This window comes from Crinia signifera, chromosome 7 (genome assembly GCF_055691185.1).
Source record: "Crinia signifera chromosome 7, ASM5569118v1, whole genome shotgun sequence".
Lineage (NCBI taxonomy): Eukaryota > Metazoa > Chordata > Amphibia > Anura > Myobatrachidae > Crinia > Crinia signifera.
In genome coordinates this window covers 147,066,011-147,082,091 of record NC_139223.1, presented here as the reverse complement: position 1 = coordinate 147,082,091, position 16,081 = coordinate 147,066,011, and the positions used below count along the sequence as shown (strand labels likewise).

Genomic DNA, 16,081 nt, shown 5'->3' with positions numbered 1-16,081 from the left:
ATATATATTGTTATTTCAATTTTTGGTGAATATTTGGGCTGCATTACCCTGTGTGCCAGTTAAATAACTAGACAGATGGCATCTTCGGACTTTAGTACAAGAAACCTAAGACAAAATCAAATTTAGATTTTTGGTGAATATTTCAGAAAAAAATCATATCAAATAAAACGGAACTTAAACAGTTAATTTTGTTTATTTTCATCAAAATGTCAGAAAGGTATACTGAAAGCAAATGTGACTTTTTTTCCCCCTTGCTTTGGTATTAATTTACACATTTAAAAACTAAAACCAGCAGGATTCTATGGCATTCTAATGGGCCCTACACACGTAGCGATATACAGGCAATTTCTGAGCGATGTTACTCAATTTAAGTACATTAGGATAATAGTAGGTTTTTTACCTTTTATTGTTACCTGAATAAATCTTTAAAAAAGAAACCTTTATGGACGTATCTCTTCTACACTGACCGTGAGTACTGGTACGCCAGCATTACCTCCTTTTACCAAAGATACCTTTTTATGTGTCAACATACCATTACTCAAGTGAGTTTGGTACAAATCTCCTTTTGTGAAGATTAAATTTTATAGAAGTATATATAAATACAGACTCACCCATTGTATGTATACCCGTTTGTGTTTAATTTTCATATACGGCATATGACTACATTGAACCTTCATAACCCCGCGTATTGAAAAGTCTACCCAGCAAAAACAGACATCAGAAGGGGAGTATCTTTCCACCCTTACATTTATTTATAACCTTATACTTCGTATGTTCCAAAAGAGGAGCGCCCACTTACTAGGTATTCACCACCTATTTACTAATTTAAGTACATTGTTCAGAAACCTTTATGTCACTATCTCACGGCGATTAATAACCAATCGTCAGGGCCAGTGTTCTCACTGGAGAATACTCGCCCTGGCAGATCGCTGTCTGCTGAGCATTCTTAGCGATCTAGCATCACTCAGGATGCTCAGCGGGTCTCTATGTGTGTAGGCCCCATAACAGTCGGCAAATCAGGCATTTTTAACATCTTTAATTTCCCTGATTCTTTGAAGGGTCACCAATCATCTCTACCCAGCAATAAGATGATCAGGGAATCATGGCTGCTGACCACAGAAAAGAGTGCAGCAGCAGAGAAGTTCAATTGTGTCAGACATATAAGTACACAGGGACAATAAATGCTATCATATACTTCATATATTAAAGGCAGCAGCATTGGGAAAGCCAAAACAATTACTCAATTAGAAGGACATTACTAAAAGATTTACCATTCTCCTGGTTACTGTCCTGCAGTGTTTTGGGAGGTGGTGATGGTGGCAGTGGGGCTTTCCGCTTTGTCCTCCTCAGAGAAGAGTCATATGAAGGGGTCATGCTATGCTGAAAGGAGCCAGTTCTACATCGGTCAAATCCTTGTAGGGTCTGCAACAAAGCACAAGAAACAATGTTATCTCAATAATATATTATGGTTTTATGTACAGAATAATATATATACACACACACACACACACACACACACACACACCCAAGAACCGCACACTCAGGTGCTTGTATTTCTGGTGCATGGAGTGGACACATACTCAATTTGCATAATACGATCCCTTCAGTTAAGAAAAGAATCCAGCAGAAGGGATCGTTTTGTACAGAATATATACACATATACATACACACACGAATACATATGCTACAATACATGATTCAATGCATCTGTGACATAAATGAAGACAAAAAATTGTTACAAACAATATTGTGCTAAATGTTTTATACCAATACATTAATATTGGCTTTAGCTCAAATAAATTACATTTTCTTATAGAAGTAATTCCTTTATGTGTTCTGATTGATGTAGTGTGTACTCTAGTGCTCAAATCGCGTGTGCTGGGGAACAACTTCATTTTTCTTGTTTAAAATCATCCCTCCCATCCCAATCATGCACGGAGGTAGAACTAGATTCATTGAGCAGCTACCATTTTATATGCAGTTCTGAGAGGCACAGATGGAACCAACATTTGGAGGTTATGCTGGTTCTTGTAGTGCCATCCAGGGGACCTAGGAGTGACTCCATGCGAGTTGGCTCTCAATTTATATACATGTTTGTATGTGCTATTAAAATGTGGCATGACAATAAGCAATTATATGTCCCACAGAGTGGGTGCTGCTTTAATATAGTATTAGGGACCACCAGTGTCAGAGGAGCGTTGCTAATGCTGCCCATACACAGTGTGATGCGCACTGTGCGCGTTTGGACTAGAGCGCATCACATTTAGTTCGAAACGCATGTGATATGCTAAAGCAGCATACGTTGAACTAGATGTGATGCGATCTAGTCCAAAAAGTACGTCCTGCACATACATTGTGTACCTTGCGATATGATGTATGGGGGAGCATGCATCGCATTGCAAGGTAAAATAGCACCGTGTGTGGGCACCTTAAAATCATGTAGTGTCTTATTGCCGGTGTGCTGGGGGAAAGCTTTTTACTTTATTTTTCTTAATTGTTGCATCTGGGTCATAAAAGTTCTGTAAGTTCTGGAAAAGTTTACAAGAATCAGGATTTGGACAAATATATCAAAGCAGAAGGGACAGATGCTTCTTACTACATCTTTGCTGCACTGGAACGGCTTAAAATAACCATTTCATTTAAACTAGCGCATAAATGTTAGAGTCAGGGCGAGATGTACTATGCCTTAAAAAGTGATAAAATGGAGAGTGAAAAAACAACAATCAACTTCAACGTGTCACTTTGGAAACACAGCCTGTGACATGGCAGTAAGAAGCCGATTGGCTGGTGGTTTATCACTCTCCATTTGATCCCTTTTCAAGCTTAGTACATCTGGCCCTAAGACTCAATGCTGCCATCATACAGTAAGCTCATTTACAGACTTCGCAGAGCAGCCCATCGGCAAGTGAATTTGATCTCTTCAGTGCAAATTAAACAGAGAAAGTCAGTATCTATATTAGAGCATTGCTTTGCCTAAATGTACTGGAAAAGGGCCTCTTACCCAATGAGGTCTTTAGTTGGTAAAAGAGCATGGAATCTACTGGATCCGATGTCCCGTACCTAGTACACGTCGGGGCGCGAGAGTCATATTAGCATCTTTAATTACTGCGGCTGCAAATGCAATTTGTTGGCTAATCCCGATGTGTAAATTGGATCTGGAGACTTCCTAATTCCAGTGGATTAACGAACACAAATAAGACCTACTATCATGAAAATGATTTTCCAGCATAAACAGAAAGATTGTGCAAAAAAAAAAAAAAGTTTGATGGTAGACACTACTTAAGCACTGGGGTTATATTGCCGATGGCTACAGGAAAGAATACATAGTTAAGGATTTCATAGGCAATCACTGATGTTTCTAATTACGTGTTTGCTGTATAACTCCGTTCTAAGTACATTCACAAGTTTCAATAAAAACAAATAAAATCACATACCCTTTCTGCTTCCTCAACACTGACAGACTTTTTTACAACACAAGATGAAGTACGAATTTGCCCTCGGCTTATGTCATTTGCAGCATTATGTGACGGGTACATAGGAGGCAGTGGGGCTCTCCGTTTCTTTGGACCGTCGGAAGGCATTGTGTTTGAATCATAGGACTTTGTATCATAGGACTTTGAGACAGTGTTCGTTCTCACTACATTTGATGGTCTTGGTTTATTGAGCAATGGAGTAGCAGGGGCACTGTTAGTCTGGACAGAGAACAGGGACAACTTATTTTATTATTGTCTTATGTTGCGACAAAGGTTCCTTAGCGCTACATACAGAATAGAACAAACAACAAAATAACATACTGTAAGTACAAGAGACAGTTACAGACACGATTACGAAATGTAATATGTACATTATAACAACCTGCAAATTATATAGATGCAAAAGGTTATACTTTAAAGGGGATGAGGGCGGACACAAAGTGGGGGAGGGGAGCAAAGTAGGGGTGCAAGGCCGGGAGACATAGAAGAATCGGTGGGGAATGGAAAATGGAGAGAGGAGTCTTAAAAGGCAGATTTGAGGGCTGAATGGGAGATGAATTATCAGAGATTGGGAGCAATACCAGAGAAATCCAGGAGGAGCGAGAAGGCAGCAGAGGATTGAGATATACAGGAAGGGGTAGTAGTGGAGGGCTTTGTGAGGGAGTGATTTATCTCAAGAACAATGATAGAAGGTTATGCCACATTGGATGGAGTCAGTTTTGGAGATAGAGATGTGTCCACTTACAGCTAGCCCCTTTCACATTGGACAGCCTTTTCTAGTCACACCATGCCATGGCATGACTCTGTAGCATTGGGTGTTTTTTTGTGTGACTTTTTCTGTTAAGAGGCATCTTATTTGCCAAACGGAGCAAATAGGATACACAAACAGCTTCTGCAGATTAGGATATGCGGCATTTCTATATTCAGTGTGCATACAAAGTGCTACATTAATTACAGTGTTTTCCAGGAAAACATTTCTTATGCTGATACAGCAGCAGTCACACACCAAGCTAACTTAGGTGTCTTATTTGCAGCATTTTGCAGATGCTGTAAGATGCTATTTAATGGAAAAAAAAGTCACAAAAAAATGCCCGGTACTACAGAGTGATATGACTTGTATCGCATGGAGTATAGATGTGGACACATCTGTAAAGTGGGTTTCAAGGTGAAGTGCAAAAAAAAAGGATTCATGAGAATGAAGCCTATACATTCTCTAGTGCACAGATTCTCAAAGTCTCCTCACAGAATCACAAGTAAAATAATTAGCTCCACCTGTGGATCTTTTAAAATGTGTCAGTGAGTAATGAGAGCACATGTGCACCTGCCAGGTGACCTGGAAACCGTGAACTGTGTGGGGTCCTGAGGACAGAATTTGAGAACCACTGCTCTAGCGTAACAGCGACATCACTGTGTAGCATATAGAGGATAGATACATGGGTGTTGTATGACGGCCCAACAGTCGATTCTGAAGGTCAGTATACCGACATCGGAATCCCGCGCACCAGTACTCTGACAGGGGAGTGAAGCCCCTTGCAGGCTTGCTACACTGCGGGTTCAGTGGCTGGCTGCGCTCAACACAGTTTCTATTCTCCCTCCATGGGGGGGGGTTGTGTACCCCAACAAAGAAAAATAGCCATTGTTAGTATTGCTCCAGACTGTCGGGCATTTGAACAGTTGGGATTCCGATGTCGGTATACTGACCGGTGGGATCCCAACTTTCGGGCCATCATCCGGTACCCAGATACACTTTAAGATTAAAGCGCTTTGGAAGCCCTACTAACCACAGAGTTTGGCAGTGAGGGCAGCTTTTGGTACTGGGCAGAGCAATGCAACCAGTGAAATGGATATCTTTAGTAGGGAATTACTCTTTTGCCTATCGGAAAATGTAAGTGTTAAATGTATGATCAAAGATTGCAGCGTTTCCAATATACCAGATCTTTAACTATATAACAATAATTACAATTAAGATAAACATATTTACATTACCTGATCGCGTTTCTTTTTAGTACTTCTGCGGAAAAAGTTGAAGAACCGTTTGTCTTCATTGTGTTTCATTTCCATATTCTGGCAAGACTCTGTAAAACACATTACATGCATGAAATTGTGTTTGTATGAAGGGGAACTCTCTATTTTTAATTCAGCAATTTGTGGCACATTACAGCCTTGTTTGTAAGGATGGCATCCTTTGGGGATATATAATCCTTCTTCCTTTTCATTTAAAGCTGAACATGGTCAGGACTATACAGGTGCAACAGTGAATCCTAACATTGAATCCCAAGAGTGAAATTTACTGAGCAGCAAGCTGCTAGGGGTTTACAAATTGACGTAGCCCACTGCTTATTGATGGTGCCTCCTGTGTAAAGACCATACTATGGCCCTTATTCTGATGGAGTCAGACGGTTGCATATTTCGGACAAGCACCGAGTTTTCTTAACCCCACCTATCGTACGGATCGCTCGCGCCGTCCGAATGTGGTAGGACGCCAAACGAATGGACCACGAGTGGATGTTTCATCTGAACACCCACTCGCTGGCCTGTGGAACCTCCCCCATCCTCCGATGGTCGCCGACCATCGAATGATGGACCGAGCCACGAGTGCTCCAGACCACTCTGACAGTTATCCGTGTGAAAGCAGGGATATGGGCGGGCAGCCGACACCTGGCTATGTTAGCTTTCTGCCGATGGATTTACATACGCACGCCAAGCGTTTTCATGGGAACGCCCATAAGACGCGGGGCGTACGCATATGGTAATGAGCTTAAACAGCCGTTCACGCCCCTCTTCACCCCCTGCTCGGATGGTCCTGTACGATCGTTTTCCGCATGGAATTCACGCCGTGTTCAGAAGTGCAAGGCGCACGCACATGCGCAGAAACGCCTCTGCACATCCGCACACACAAAACATCGGCCGGCTGCCGCACACGCAGCAATCCTACTCAATCAGAATAAGGGCCTATTTGAGGTTGTTTTTACCTTCTAAAACAAATCCTGCTATCACTGCCAATCTTTTAAATACCCAATTCCAACAACGTTTAAAAGTGCTGCATTGACCCTAGGGTCCAGTCAAAAATCTTTGCCTCAACAATTTCTCCACTACCAACCTAGGCTAAAAAGCCTGAAGGTGACCATACACGCACCGATTTCCCGGTACTTTTTGTGCTAAATTGCATCGCAGTGCATGTGTTGTGCGTGCGATGCGATCAACAGACAGTACAAAAAGTATGTGCAGCACATTTTGTACTGTACGATGAGATGCCGCGGGAGCGCGCACCTCATAGCACACATCGCACCCGGAAAATCAGTGCGTATATGGGCACCTTAAGACTGGTTAAACATTTTGGTGTTTTCTATACTAGAGCGTGATTTTACAGCGTTTTAGCAGTGGTCATTAAAATGGTAGATTGCAACTATGAGATCTCAAACCTGTTGCTTCCTTTGATGATTATGTGCTTTTGAACATGCAATTTCAGTACACAATTTATTAGAAACTATTCTCTTAGCTAAAGGTTTCATATTTGGACAAACATACTCTCTTTTTACAGGACCTAGCACATCGGCCCATATCACCAGATCAATGTTTACATTTTCATTGTCAGCAGGAATAGCTTATTATAGAAGTCGAGAACATGAAAATTTGAGATAACCTGCGCTATACACAAAGAGTGCAGCCCTAACACAAACGATAGTCACCAAACTATCGCAATATCAATACACAAAAAAAAAAAAAACAATCGGATAAGGCGCTCCCCCACTTGGGATACAGGTATGATGTAAATGTTCCTTTTCTTTCTTTCTTTTTCCTTTTTTGATTTTCGGGTGACTCTTTGTTTACCTCAAAGAAAACACAGGAAAAATACACTCCTCATAGTGTAAACCATCTGACAGAAATGTATATAATATTTCCTCTTTTTCTGTAGTAATAAATCCGTACCATAAAGGAGCCTTCACTTAGGCCACAAGATATCTCGCATATAGATCTGGTGTCCGTGATTCAATCAATCAAACGAAATCTTCAAAAACTCAGGTGTACCTCGGATTAAGAATTAAATGCTCCACATAGTGTAAATATGCAAACATTTATTTATAAAAACAACAAATATAAAAAGCCAACTGGCGTAGTACCGTGTCTGGCCTTATAATCAAGGCTATTCGTGTCACATAAACAAGGAGGAGAGTATGTCCTGGAGAGATCCCGGGTCTCTACAGAAGGTCCACCCTCCCGATATGGAAACAAAAGATGTAAACAGCCAAGGAAGTCCAGGTTCACGGTAACAATGTCCAGTTAGTCCCCACCAACGCGTTTCTGCTTATAAATAAGCCTTCCTCCTTGTTTATGTGACACGAATAGCCTTGATTATAAGGCCAGACACGGTACTACGCCAGTTGGCTTTTTATATTTGTTGTTTTTATAAATAAATGTTTGCATATTTACACAATGTGGAGCATTTAATTCTTAATCCGAGGTACACCCGAGTTTTTGAAGATTTTGTTTGATTGATTGAATCACGGACACCTGATCTGTCAGATGGTTTACACTATGAGTAGTGTATTTTTCCTGTGTTTTCTTTGAGGTATACAAAGAGTCACCCGAAAATCAAAAAAGAAAGAAAGAAAAGGAACATTTACATCATACCTGTATCCCAAGTGGGAGCGCCTTATCCGATTGTTTTTTTTTTTTTGTGTATTATAGAAGTCAACCAAATACATTTTAGCAGCGTGCACTGGTCATTGCTCCCATGTCCTAGACTGAACATTGTGCATGAACATCTAACAGAACTACTTGTTAGGTCTGTCAATTGTTACCAGCAATGGCCAGATGCTACCAATAGCACACCTCCCAAGATTCAGCAGGACACAGTTGTACTGCAAAGCACTGTACAGCAGGACACACAGGGCAGGATGTTGTAACATCCGCAGCCCTCTATCACCCCCCCTTCGCCGGCCACTGCATTATTAATAACGCCATATGTTCTAACATATGCCGTTATTAACGCAAGGGACAGCTCTTGCGATAAGAGCTGTCCCTTGTGATGCGGTGCCGGCACTGGACTTCCGGGTCTGTGACCCAGGAGTCCATCTGCGCATGCGCAGAGTGACACGCCGGCAGCAGGGCATGCTGGGAGGGACAGATCCCTCAAACAGCGCTGCGGTAAGTAGCCCATAGGCTTCTGCAGGGAATCTCCAGCTTTTGCTGGCGATTCCCTCCGCAGTGCTGCCACTGCGGAGGGAGGTTAGAGCATATAGAATGTGGTAAAACCCCAGATAACAGGGTTTTTACCGCATTTCTGTCTTAGAGAATCACCCCCACAGTAATTTCGTTTAAAAGAATATTTTCAGCAGAACCAAATCCCAATCATTTAATACCTATGGGAACTTGATTTGCTTTCCTGTTGGGGCACAAAGTACTGGAATTTGGTCCAGCAACATTTTAGAATTATTCCAGAGGGAAACTTTAAAAATGCATTTAATATTAACCCCAGAAACAAATTTTTTTTTCGGAGATATAATTAAGGTTGGTTTCTTTTCATATGTAAGGTACATACAGTATGTAATTATCACTGGTGAAAAAAAAGTGAACAGCTAAACAGTTAAACATGCCAACTGCATGTCAAATGCCAACATTCTGGCAATATTGTTTTTACATACCACAAGGTATATACATATATACTCGAGTATAAGCCTACTTTTTCAGAACATTTTTTATGCTGAAAATTCCCCCCCTCGGCTTATACTCGAGTGAGGGTCCCACTTGAGTCAATACGTTTTCCCAGTTTTTTAGTTGTAAAATTAGGTGCCTCGGCTTATATTTGGGTCGACTTATACTCGAGTATATATGGTAATAACTGTACTCAAATCCTCAGCAACATTTTCAAAATGACAACCTGTTGTTTTTCCACTTTTAAATTGTTCAATTTTAACTTAAATAATAATAAATGCTTACCTTGCAAAGGTGGTGGCCTGAAGTCTGTAGGAGATGTGGCTGAAACGGTAGAACGGAATATCATGATAATTACACACATATATACATTTACACTTTATACACATGCCATGGTCAGATTTCTTAACTCCATAACTGATTGGCTGCTGCTTCTACCCAATAAGAAGCTGAATTCAATACACACCTGGGATATTGTTTTAGTGGATCCAGGTTCCCTTACATTAAAATGGGTTACAAGTACAGTCAACAGCTTAGTTATTTCACAGGAAAACTATATTTCCTGTAACCAGGGGGCTGAATTAGTATGTACCATTACATCATCTAGCAGTTAAGCTACTACCTGCATAACCTTTTAGCCATTCTATATAAAGACAATATAGATCTTACCTTTGCTGTGATCCATTGCATACAGTTCCCTTAAGTTAAGATCATTCAGAGACTTGGTTATATCTAGGGGTTTTTGGGACTCGTAGCCATGTAGCAGCACTGTAGTTCGAGGATCAAAGTCACATTTACTACAGATTATGGGGATGAGATCTTGTAGGGAAATAAAAGGGCTGACTCTCATTACTGTCTTCTGAGTTCTTTTGTAGTTTATTACAACACGAACAGTTTGCTGTAAAAGAGAAACGGTATTTACGAGACACACTTGGTATTTCCTGCTGCATATAATCAAAGTTATTTAATTGCTGGAGGATAGATCTTTAGATGCGAATTACCATTTCCAGGTTGGATTATCCACACAAACAGTGTAATAGCACTACTATATCACAGCACTGAGGTCACGGGTTTGATTCCCACCCTGGCCCTGTGTGGAGTTGGTCTATTTTCCCTAGGCTTGCATAGGTTTCCTTCCACAATCCAAAAATATACTGGGTAGGTTAAAGGTCTCCCAACAAACTTAGCTCTAGAGTGAATGTGTGTGCATGTACATAAAGAATAGAACATAGATTGTAAGCTCCGCTGGGGCAGCGACTGATGAGTTAAATATTATCTGTAAAGCATTGCTAATTTGCATGATTATACATATACACATATATTAAAATTCTGAAAGAATTTGTAAAAACCTTCTTATAGCATCTAAATGTACCAATATCCTCCCTAAAGTTACCCCCAAGCACTTTATGGAGAATACTGGTACATTAAGACGCTCAAACTCAATGAAGGTCTTTGCACAATCAGTATTGATGGTCCGACAATCAAAACATTTACTTCTGTGAAATGTATAATTGATAATATACATGCATATCAATCAGACCTGTGTCTATTAGGTGTCTATACACTACTGCGACTGCAGTGCTGCAGTGTATATCCATGGCAGGAATGCATGCGGTGCTGTTGCGTGCGATGTATCACATGTGACCACATTCCCCACTGCCAGGAGGAGGTCCGAGTAGGAAGTTGGACGTGCAGGCAGGTGCGAATCTACATCACCGATCCTATGAGCTCAGGACCGCTCATCAGATGGGAGGTCAAACACCTGCTATTTTGGCAGATTTCACCCGATATCACGGCCGATCCTTCAAAAATGTGTGAAATAGTCCCAAATCACATAAAAGTGTATGGGGGCCTTAAGTGTTGAAGAGAGCAAACAAAAGCAATACTTAGGCCAGTTGGTGGATGGAAAGGCAAGACATGAAACCAGGAGAGCTTACTAAAATCAAAAAGCTTCATAGCAATGACCAATTAATAGAATTTAGTATGTTTGTGGTAGCCAAAATACTGGACAGTGATAAACCATCTGCAATGTAATAAAGAGAATGTCCATCTTCTGTGCAGAGCAAGGCATGCTGTGCTAAGGTCTTTAAACACAAACACAAATTCACACCAGTATTTGTATAAATGTATTTTTAGTTTACTGCCCCCACAAACACGTAGACCACCTGACTATAATGCTTTTCGCTTACACTGAAGTGATGTAAATATGGGAACATGTACTGTATACAGAAGTAAATATATGTACGTAAGAAAAGTCACCTCTGGCACTGTTGGACCAGGCTTTCTAGTTTTGTCATCCAGGTTCTTTGACTTCAGAACAACACTCTCCACTTCCAGCATTCCAATGGGCGTGTTGGGTTTAAATTTAAGCTGACTCTTATCCGCAGCAATTAGATCTATTGTGTAGGTAGATGGGTTTAAATGGTACTGTCCACATAGAAATACAAGCAGGTCCATCGCGGGTTTGCTGTACAAAATAAAGGGATAGACTGTATTTTCAGTAACAGTTTTAGACATACTTATTTTAATAATGATCCTATATATTACTATTGTAAAGCGCAACGGAATCTGCTGCGCTATATAAGAAACTGCAAATAAATAAATAAATAATAGTAAAAGACTACTGTACAGCAAGTGTTTTGCACACTGGCGGCCACAAGATGGCGCTGCTTGGAGCTAGCTGCTAGTCAACTGTTGCTCCATTCAGGTAAAAAGAAAAAAGTTTGGTACCGTGTTAGCCAGTTGATAAGAAAAGTTTTATTGTTCCTCAGTGAGAAAAACAAAATAGCAATCTAGCAAATATGATACCTTTTAATGGCTAACAAAAATAAATGTTGTTAAAATGCAAGCTTTCGAGACTACTTAGGTCTCTTCCTCAGGCATGGTATAACAATGTGTGTGAAGAAACACATATATATACACAGCAGAGTGGGAACAAGATGTGATAGATGGACATTCTTAAGATCAAAACAAAACAAAATAACAGAATGAGCTTGTAAATTGAGTCCTTAATTAGTTTGTAGATAAGTAGTGTGAAAGTTTTATTGTCTCTAAGTTGATGACAGACCAGAGTTAAGCCCTGTACACACACATTGTTTTGCTTTAGATTCGATGTTAGATTCGATTTTCTATTAGATCTGGCATTAGATCTTCCCATTCGATTTGGCATAAGATCTGTACTTTTGCATTAGCTATCGAATTCGATTTACATTCATGGTAAATTGTACACATTCGATTTACTGGATCGAATTTGATATTTCCTTGGCTGCACAGTAAATTTTTCTGTTCGATTTTGAGAAAACGGGAGCGCGCATCGAATCGAATGCAGATCAAAAGTGTCCTAAAAACCATTCGATGTGGATTCGATTTTGCTTCTATAAGCAAAATCAAATCGAAAATAGGCAAAAATCGATGCATGTGTACACAGCTTTAGAGCTCCGATGCCCTCACTCTCTCTGGGCCAGATTCCTCAGATGTTGTAGTGGGCCATAAATCCCTCGGATAGATTCAGTCCTGTGTTAAGGGTGTCAAACGTTGTCATTAATTTGTATTCCCAGACCCTCCTGTCCCTTTGTGATTTGAAATTTCTTTTTAGTATAATCACTTTCATATGATCCTGATTGTGTCCTGGGCTGCAGAAATGTTTGGCCACAGGAAAGTGTGTCTTTTTTTCCTTTATAGTGTGGCGATGGGACCTCATCCTTGCCTTAAGTTTTTGTCCTGTTTCTCCAACATACAGACCCCCAATAGGACATTTGGTGCACAGAATCAGGTACTACCAATGTAGTGTACCTGATTCTGTGCACCAAATGTCCTATTGGGGGTCTGTATGTTGGAGAAACAGGACAAAAACTTAAGGCAAGGATGAGGTCCCATCGCCACACTATAAAGGAAAAAAAGACACACTTTCCTGTGGCCAAACATTTCTGCAGCCCAGGACACAATCAGGATCATATGAAAGTGATTATACTAAATGGAAATTTCAAATCACAAAGGGACAGGAGGGTCTGGGAATACAAATTAATGACAACGTTTGACACCCTTAACACAGGACTGAATCTATCCGAGGGATTTATGGCCCACTACAACATCTGAGGAATCTGGCCCAGAGAGAGTGAGGGCATCGGAGCTCTAACTCTGGTCTGTCATCAACTTATAACAATAAAACTGTCACACTACTTATCTACAAACTAATTAAGGACTCAATTTACAAGCTCATTCTGTTATTTTGTTTTGTTTTGATCTTAAGAATGTCCATCTATCACATCTTGTTCCCACTCTGCTGTGTATATATATGTGTTTATTCACACACCTTGTTATACCATGCCTGAGGAAGAGACCTAAGTAGTCTCGAAAGCTTGCATTTTAACAACATTTATTTTTGTTAGCCATTAAAAGGTATCATATTTGCTAGATTGCTATTTTGTTTTTCTCACTGAGGAACAATAAAACTTTTCCATTCAGGTATGCACAGCCATCAACACTGACAGTGAGGTTATGTTGTTCCCTCATTTAGACAAGCCGGTAACTAGTCAATAATAATTAAATCAGATTATTATTTATCCAAATACTCCAAACTATTGTCACCTGATACAAAGTGTGTGGTTTGGGTCAGATTCTCTTTATAGTATTGTATTTTTCAATTATTCTATGCATTACTTTATAGATCAAGTTGATCTTATTGCTACACTTTGTTAAATCCCATCTGTCTAAGCACTGTGAATAGACAACCCTTTGAATAAACATATTTACAGAATAATAATAGAAAACAATGCACAGTTTTTGATCACATTAGATTTTGTATTGCTAGATAATGGAATTATAATTCAGTGCATTTGGGGCCTATAGGATCTATGTAGTAATCCTCCAAGTCCACTTTCTCTCTCTACAAGTCTGACCTCCCCCATACACTACGCGACTTCTACTACTCCGGGAGTAGTCGCATCCAATTCCCCTTGAGCCAACCAGGACCCACCTGGGTCTCAGGATCACATTTGATGCATCACACTTAATCTCCGCTCCCTGCTGCCAGAAGGGGGTCCGACTCAAAGATTATACGTGTAGCGTATATGATCTCCGGGCCCAATCTGATGCGCACGGGACTGCGCATCGTATCAGACACATGCGATTTAGGCCAATTTCATCTGGATTCTCGGCTTGATCCACAAGAACCGGGTGAAATCGGGAACAAATCGCATTGTGTGGGCCTTTAGTACTGTATATAGGCCACAAAGTCTCAGCAAATTAGCCCTTGCATTTGAAAGATGACAGAAGCGGATTGGTTGGTACTTTCTCTTGCTCTCTCCCCTAATTTATATGTATCACTGTAGACCTATTTCAGTTAAACAATTCTAAAAAAATTAAAAACTAGATATACTATTTAAAAACATAAGACAGTACTACAACAAAACAAAAACAAATATAATAAATTCATTACTTTCTTTAAATAACATGGGCGATGTACTTTATCCAAAACATTATGCTTTGATGGAACATTTTTTTATTTTGTTTTACACAACACTAAAAATGGAATCCAAATTCTAATTTTTATATTAAAACTAAGCAGGAGGGTGAGGGCTGGACTACATTACAAAACTCTCTCTTGAAAGTTATTTCCTTGAAGCGGCAGAGAAATCAGACATTGGCAACAGTCCTGCTACAGATCCATAGTATTCAGCTGAATCTTGGACTAAGAGCAGTCATTAACAAAGAAACATTTTAATAAAGAGAAATTCTAAAACACAACATTTCTTCTTAGTCAGTTGGTTTACATTTGACTTTATTGCATGTATTTGTCTTTGAATGTAACAATAAACATTGTTCTTTCAGCATTAAAGTTGGTATATATTTATTCAAACGATAACTATACTTCAATAAAGACCCCATAAACTATACGATTTGGGCCCAATTTCACCCGATTCAGATATATTGGGCCGTTAAATCTGCCCCAAATTGCATTTACAGACATCCCACCTGACTCGATGCGCGGACCTGTGCACATCTGGTCAGAGTTGGGAGGTCAGATAAGATTTGGTAAATCTTTTGTGCAGCCCGGAGTCGGGCAGGGGACGTGGCGTATGGGAAGCCGGGCGGTGGACACACATAGAAGGTGGAGGGAGCCGGGAGCCAAGCAGGAAGAGGGCCAGACAGTGGGTGGTGAATGCAGCGAGGGGACCAGAGCACCGGGTAGCGTAGGGGAAGCTGCCGGCAGCTGGCGCACATAGAAAAAAAAACACTTACAAATGAATGGGCAGTCAGTGATTGGCTGAGAGCTCTCTCAGCCAATCACTGGCTGCCCATTCTATTGTATGTGTTTATTTTTCTATGTGTGCCGCTGGCTTCCCCTACGCTACCTGGCACTCTGGTCCCCTTGCCGCCCAGTGCGACCACTGCCTCTGCATCCCCTGCCTGACTCGCGGCTCCCTCCGCCTGCAGCTCCCCTGGAACTGCATGTGATAAATCGCATGCAAAAACACGATTTTGACCCGGGGAGCTGTCAGCATGATTAGGTCCGACTTGTCCTTCAGACGAGTAAGCCTAATGTATGGAGGCCTTAAAATTGCGGCAAGATCAGGGTAGATATACTTTAAGAATTAATTAAAAACGGCACAAAGTTGACACCCACGTATGCAAAGGTGGACGTTTTTGCCAATGCCATATGACTTTTTTGTCGAATCGGCATGGTCCTAAGACGGACCCAAACACGAGTGAAAAATCTGATGCTAATTTGCTGTGGCGAATATGGTGATCCACATGGTTTCCACCCGTGTCGAATTTTGCACCCAGGCGGAAAAAAAATCAGCACAGAGATTGAAAAGAGCAAACCGAAATTTGCTGATTTTTTTTTTTTTCGCCTGGCGAAAATCCGGCACAGATTGAATACCCCCCTACACCCGCACAGAGATTGCTATATACTTTTTTAAATTAAAAATAAAGTGGATCTGACCCATTCA

At 40.6% G+C, this 16,081-nt stretch overlaps 1 protein-coding gene across 7 annotated transcripts in view; it reads right to left on the bottom strand.

Annotated features, from left to right (window-relative positions):
* The window catches only part of COBLL1 (cordon-bleu WH2 repeat protein like 1), a 132,383-nt gene that overhangs the window by 30,296 nt on the left and 86,006 nt on the right, over positions 1-16,081 (bottom strand). For 6 of the 7 annotated variants that reach the window (XM_083153921.1, XM_083153922.1, XM_083153926.1 and 3 more), the window contains 6 exons: positions 11,388-11,604; positions 9,798-10,026; positions 9,414-9,452; positions 5,460-5,548; positions 3,435-3,692; positions 1,272-1,422 (listed from right to left, as the gene is read on the bottom strand). In XM_083153921.1, the coding sequence (XP_083010047.1) occupies positions 1,272-1,422; positions 3,435-3,692; positions 5,460-5,548; positions 9,414-9,452; positions 9,798-10,026; positions 11,388-11,604 (983 nt within the window). The remainder of the gene's footprint in view (positions 1-1,271; positions 1,423-3,434; positions 3,693-5,459; positions 5,549-9,413; positions 9,453-9,797; positions 10,027-11,387; positions 11,605-16,081) is intronic. The other variant, XM_083153923.1, reaches the window with a different exon arrangement.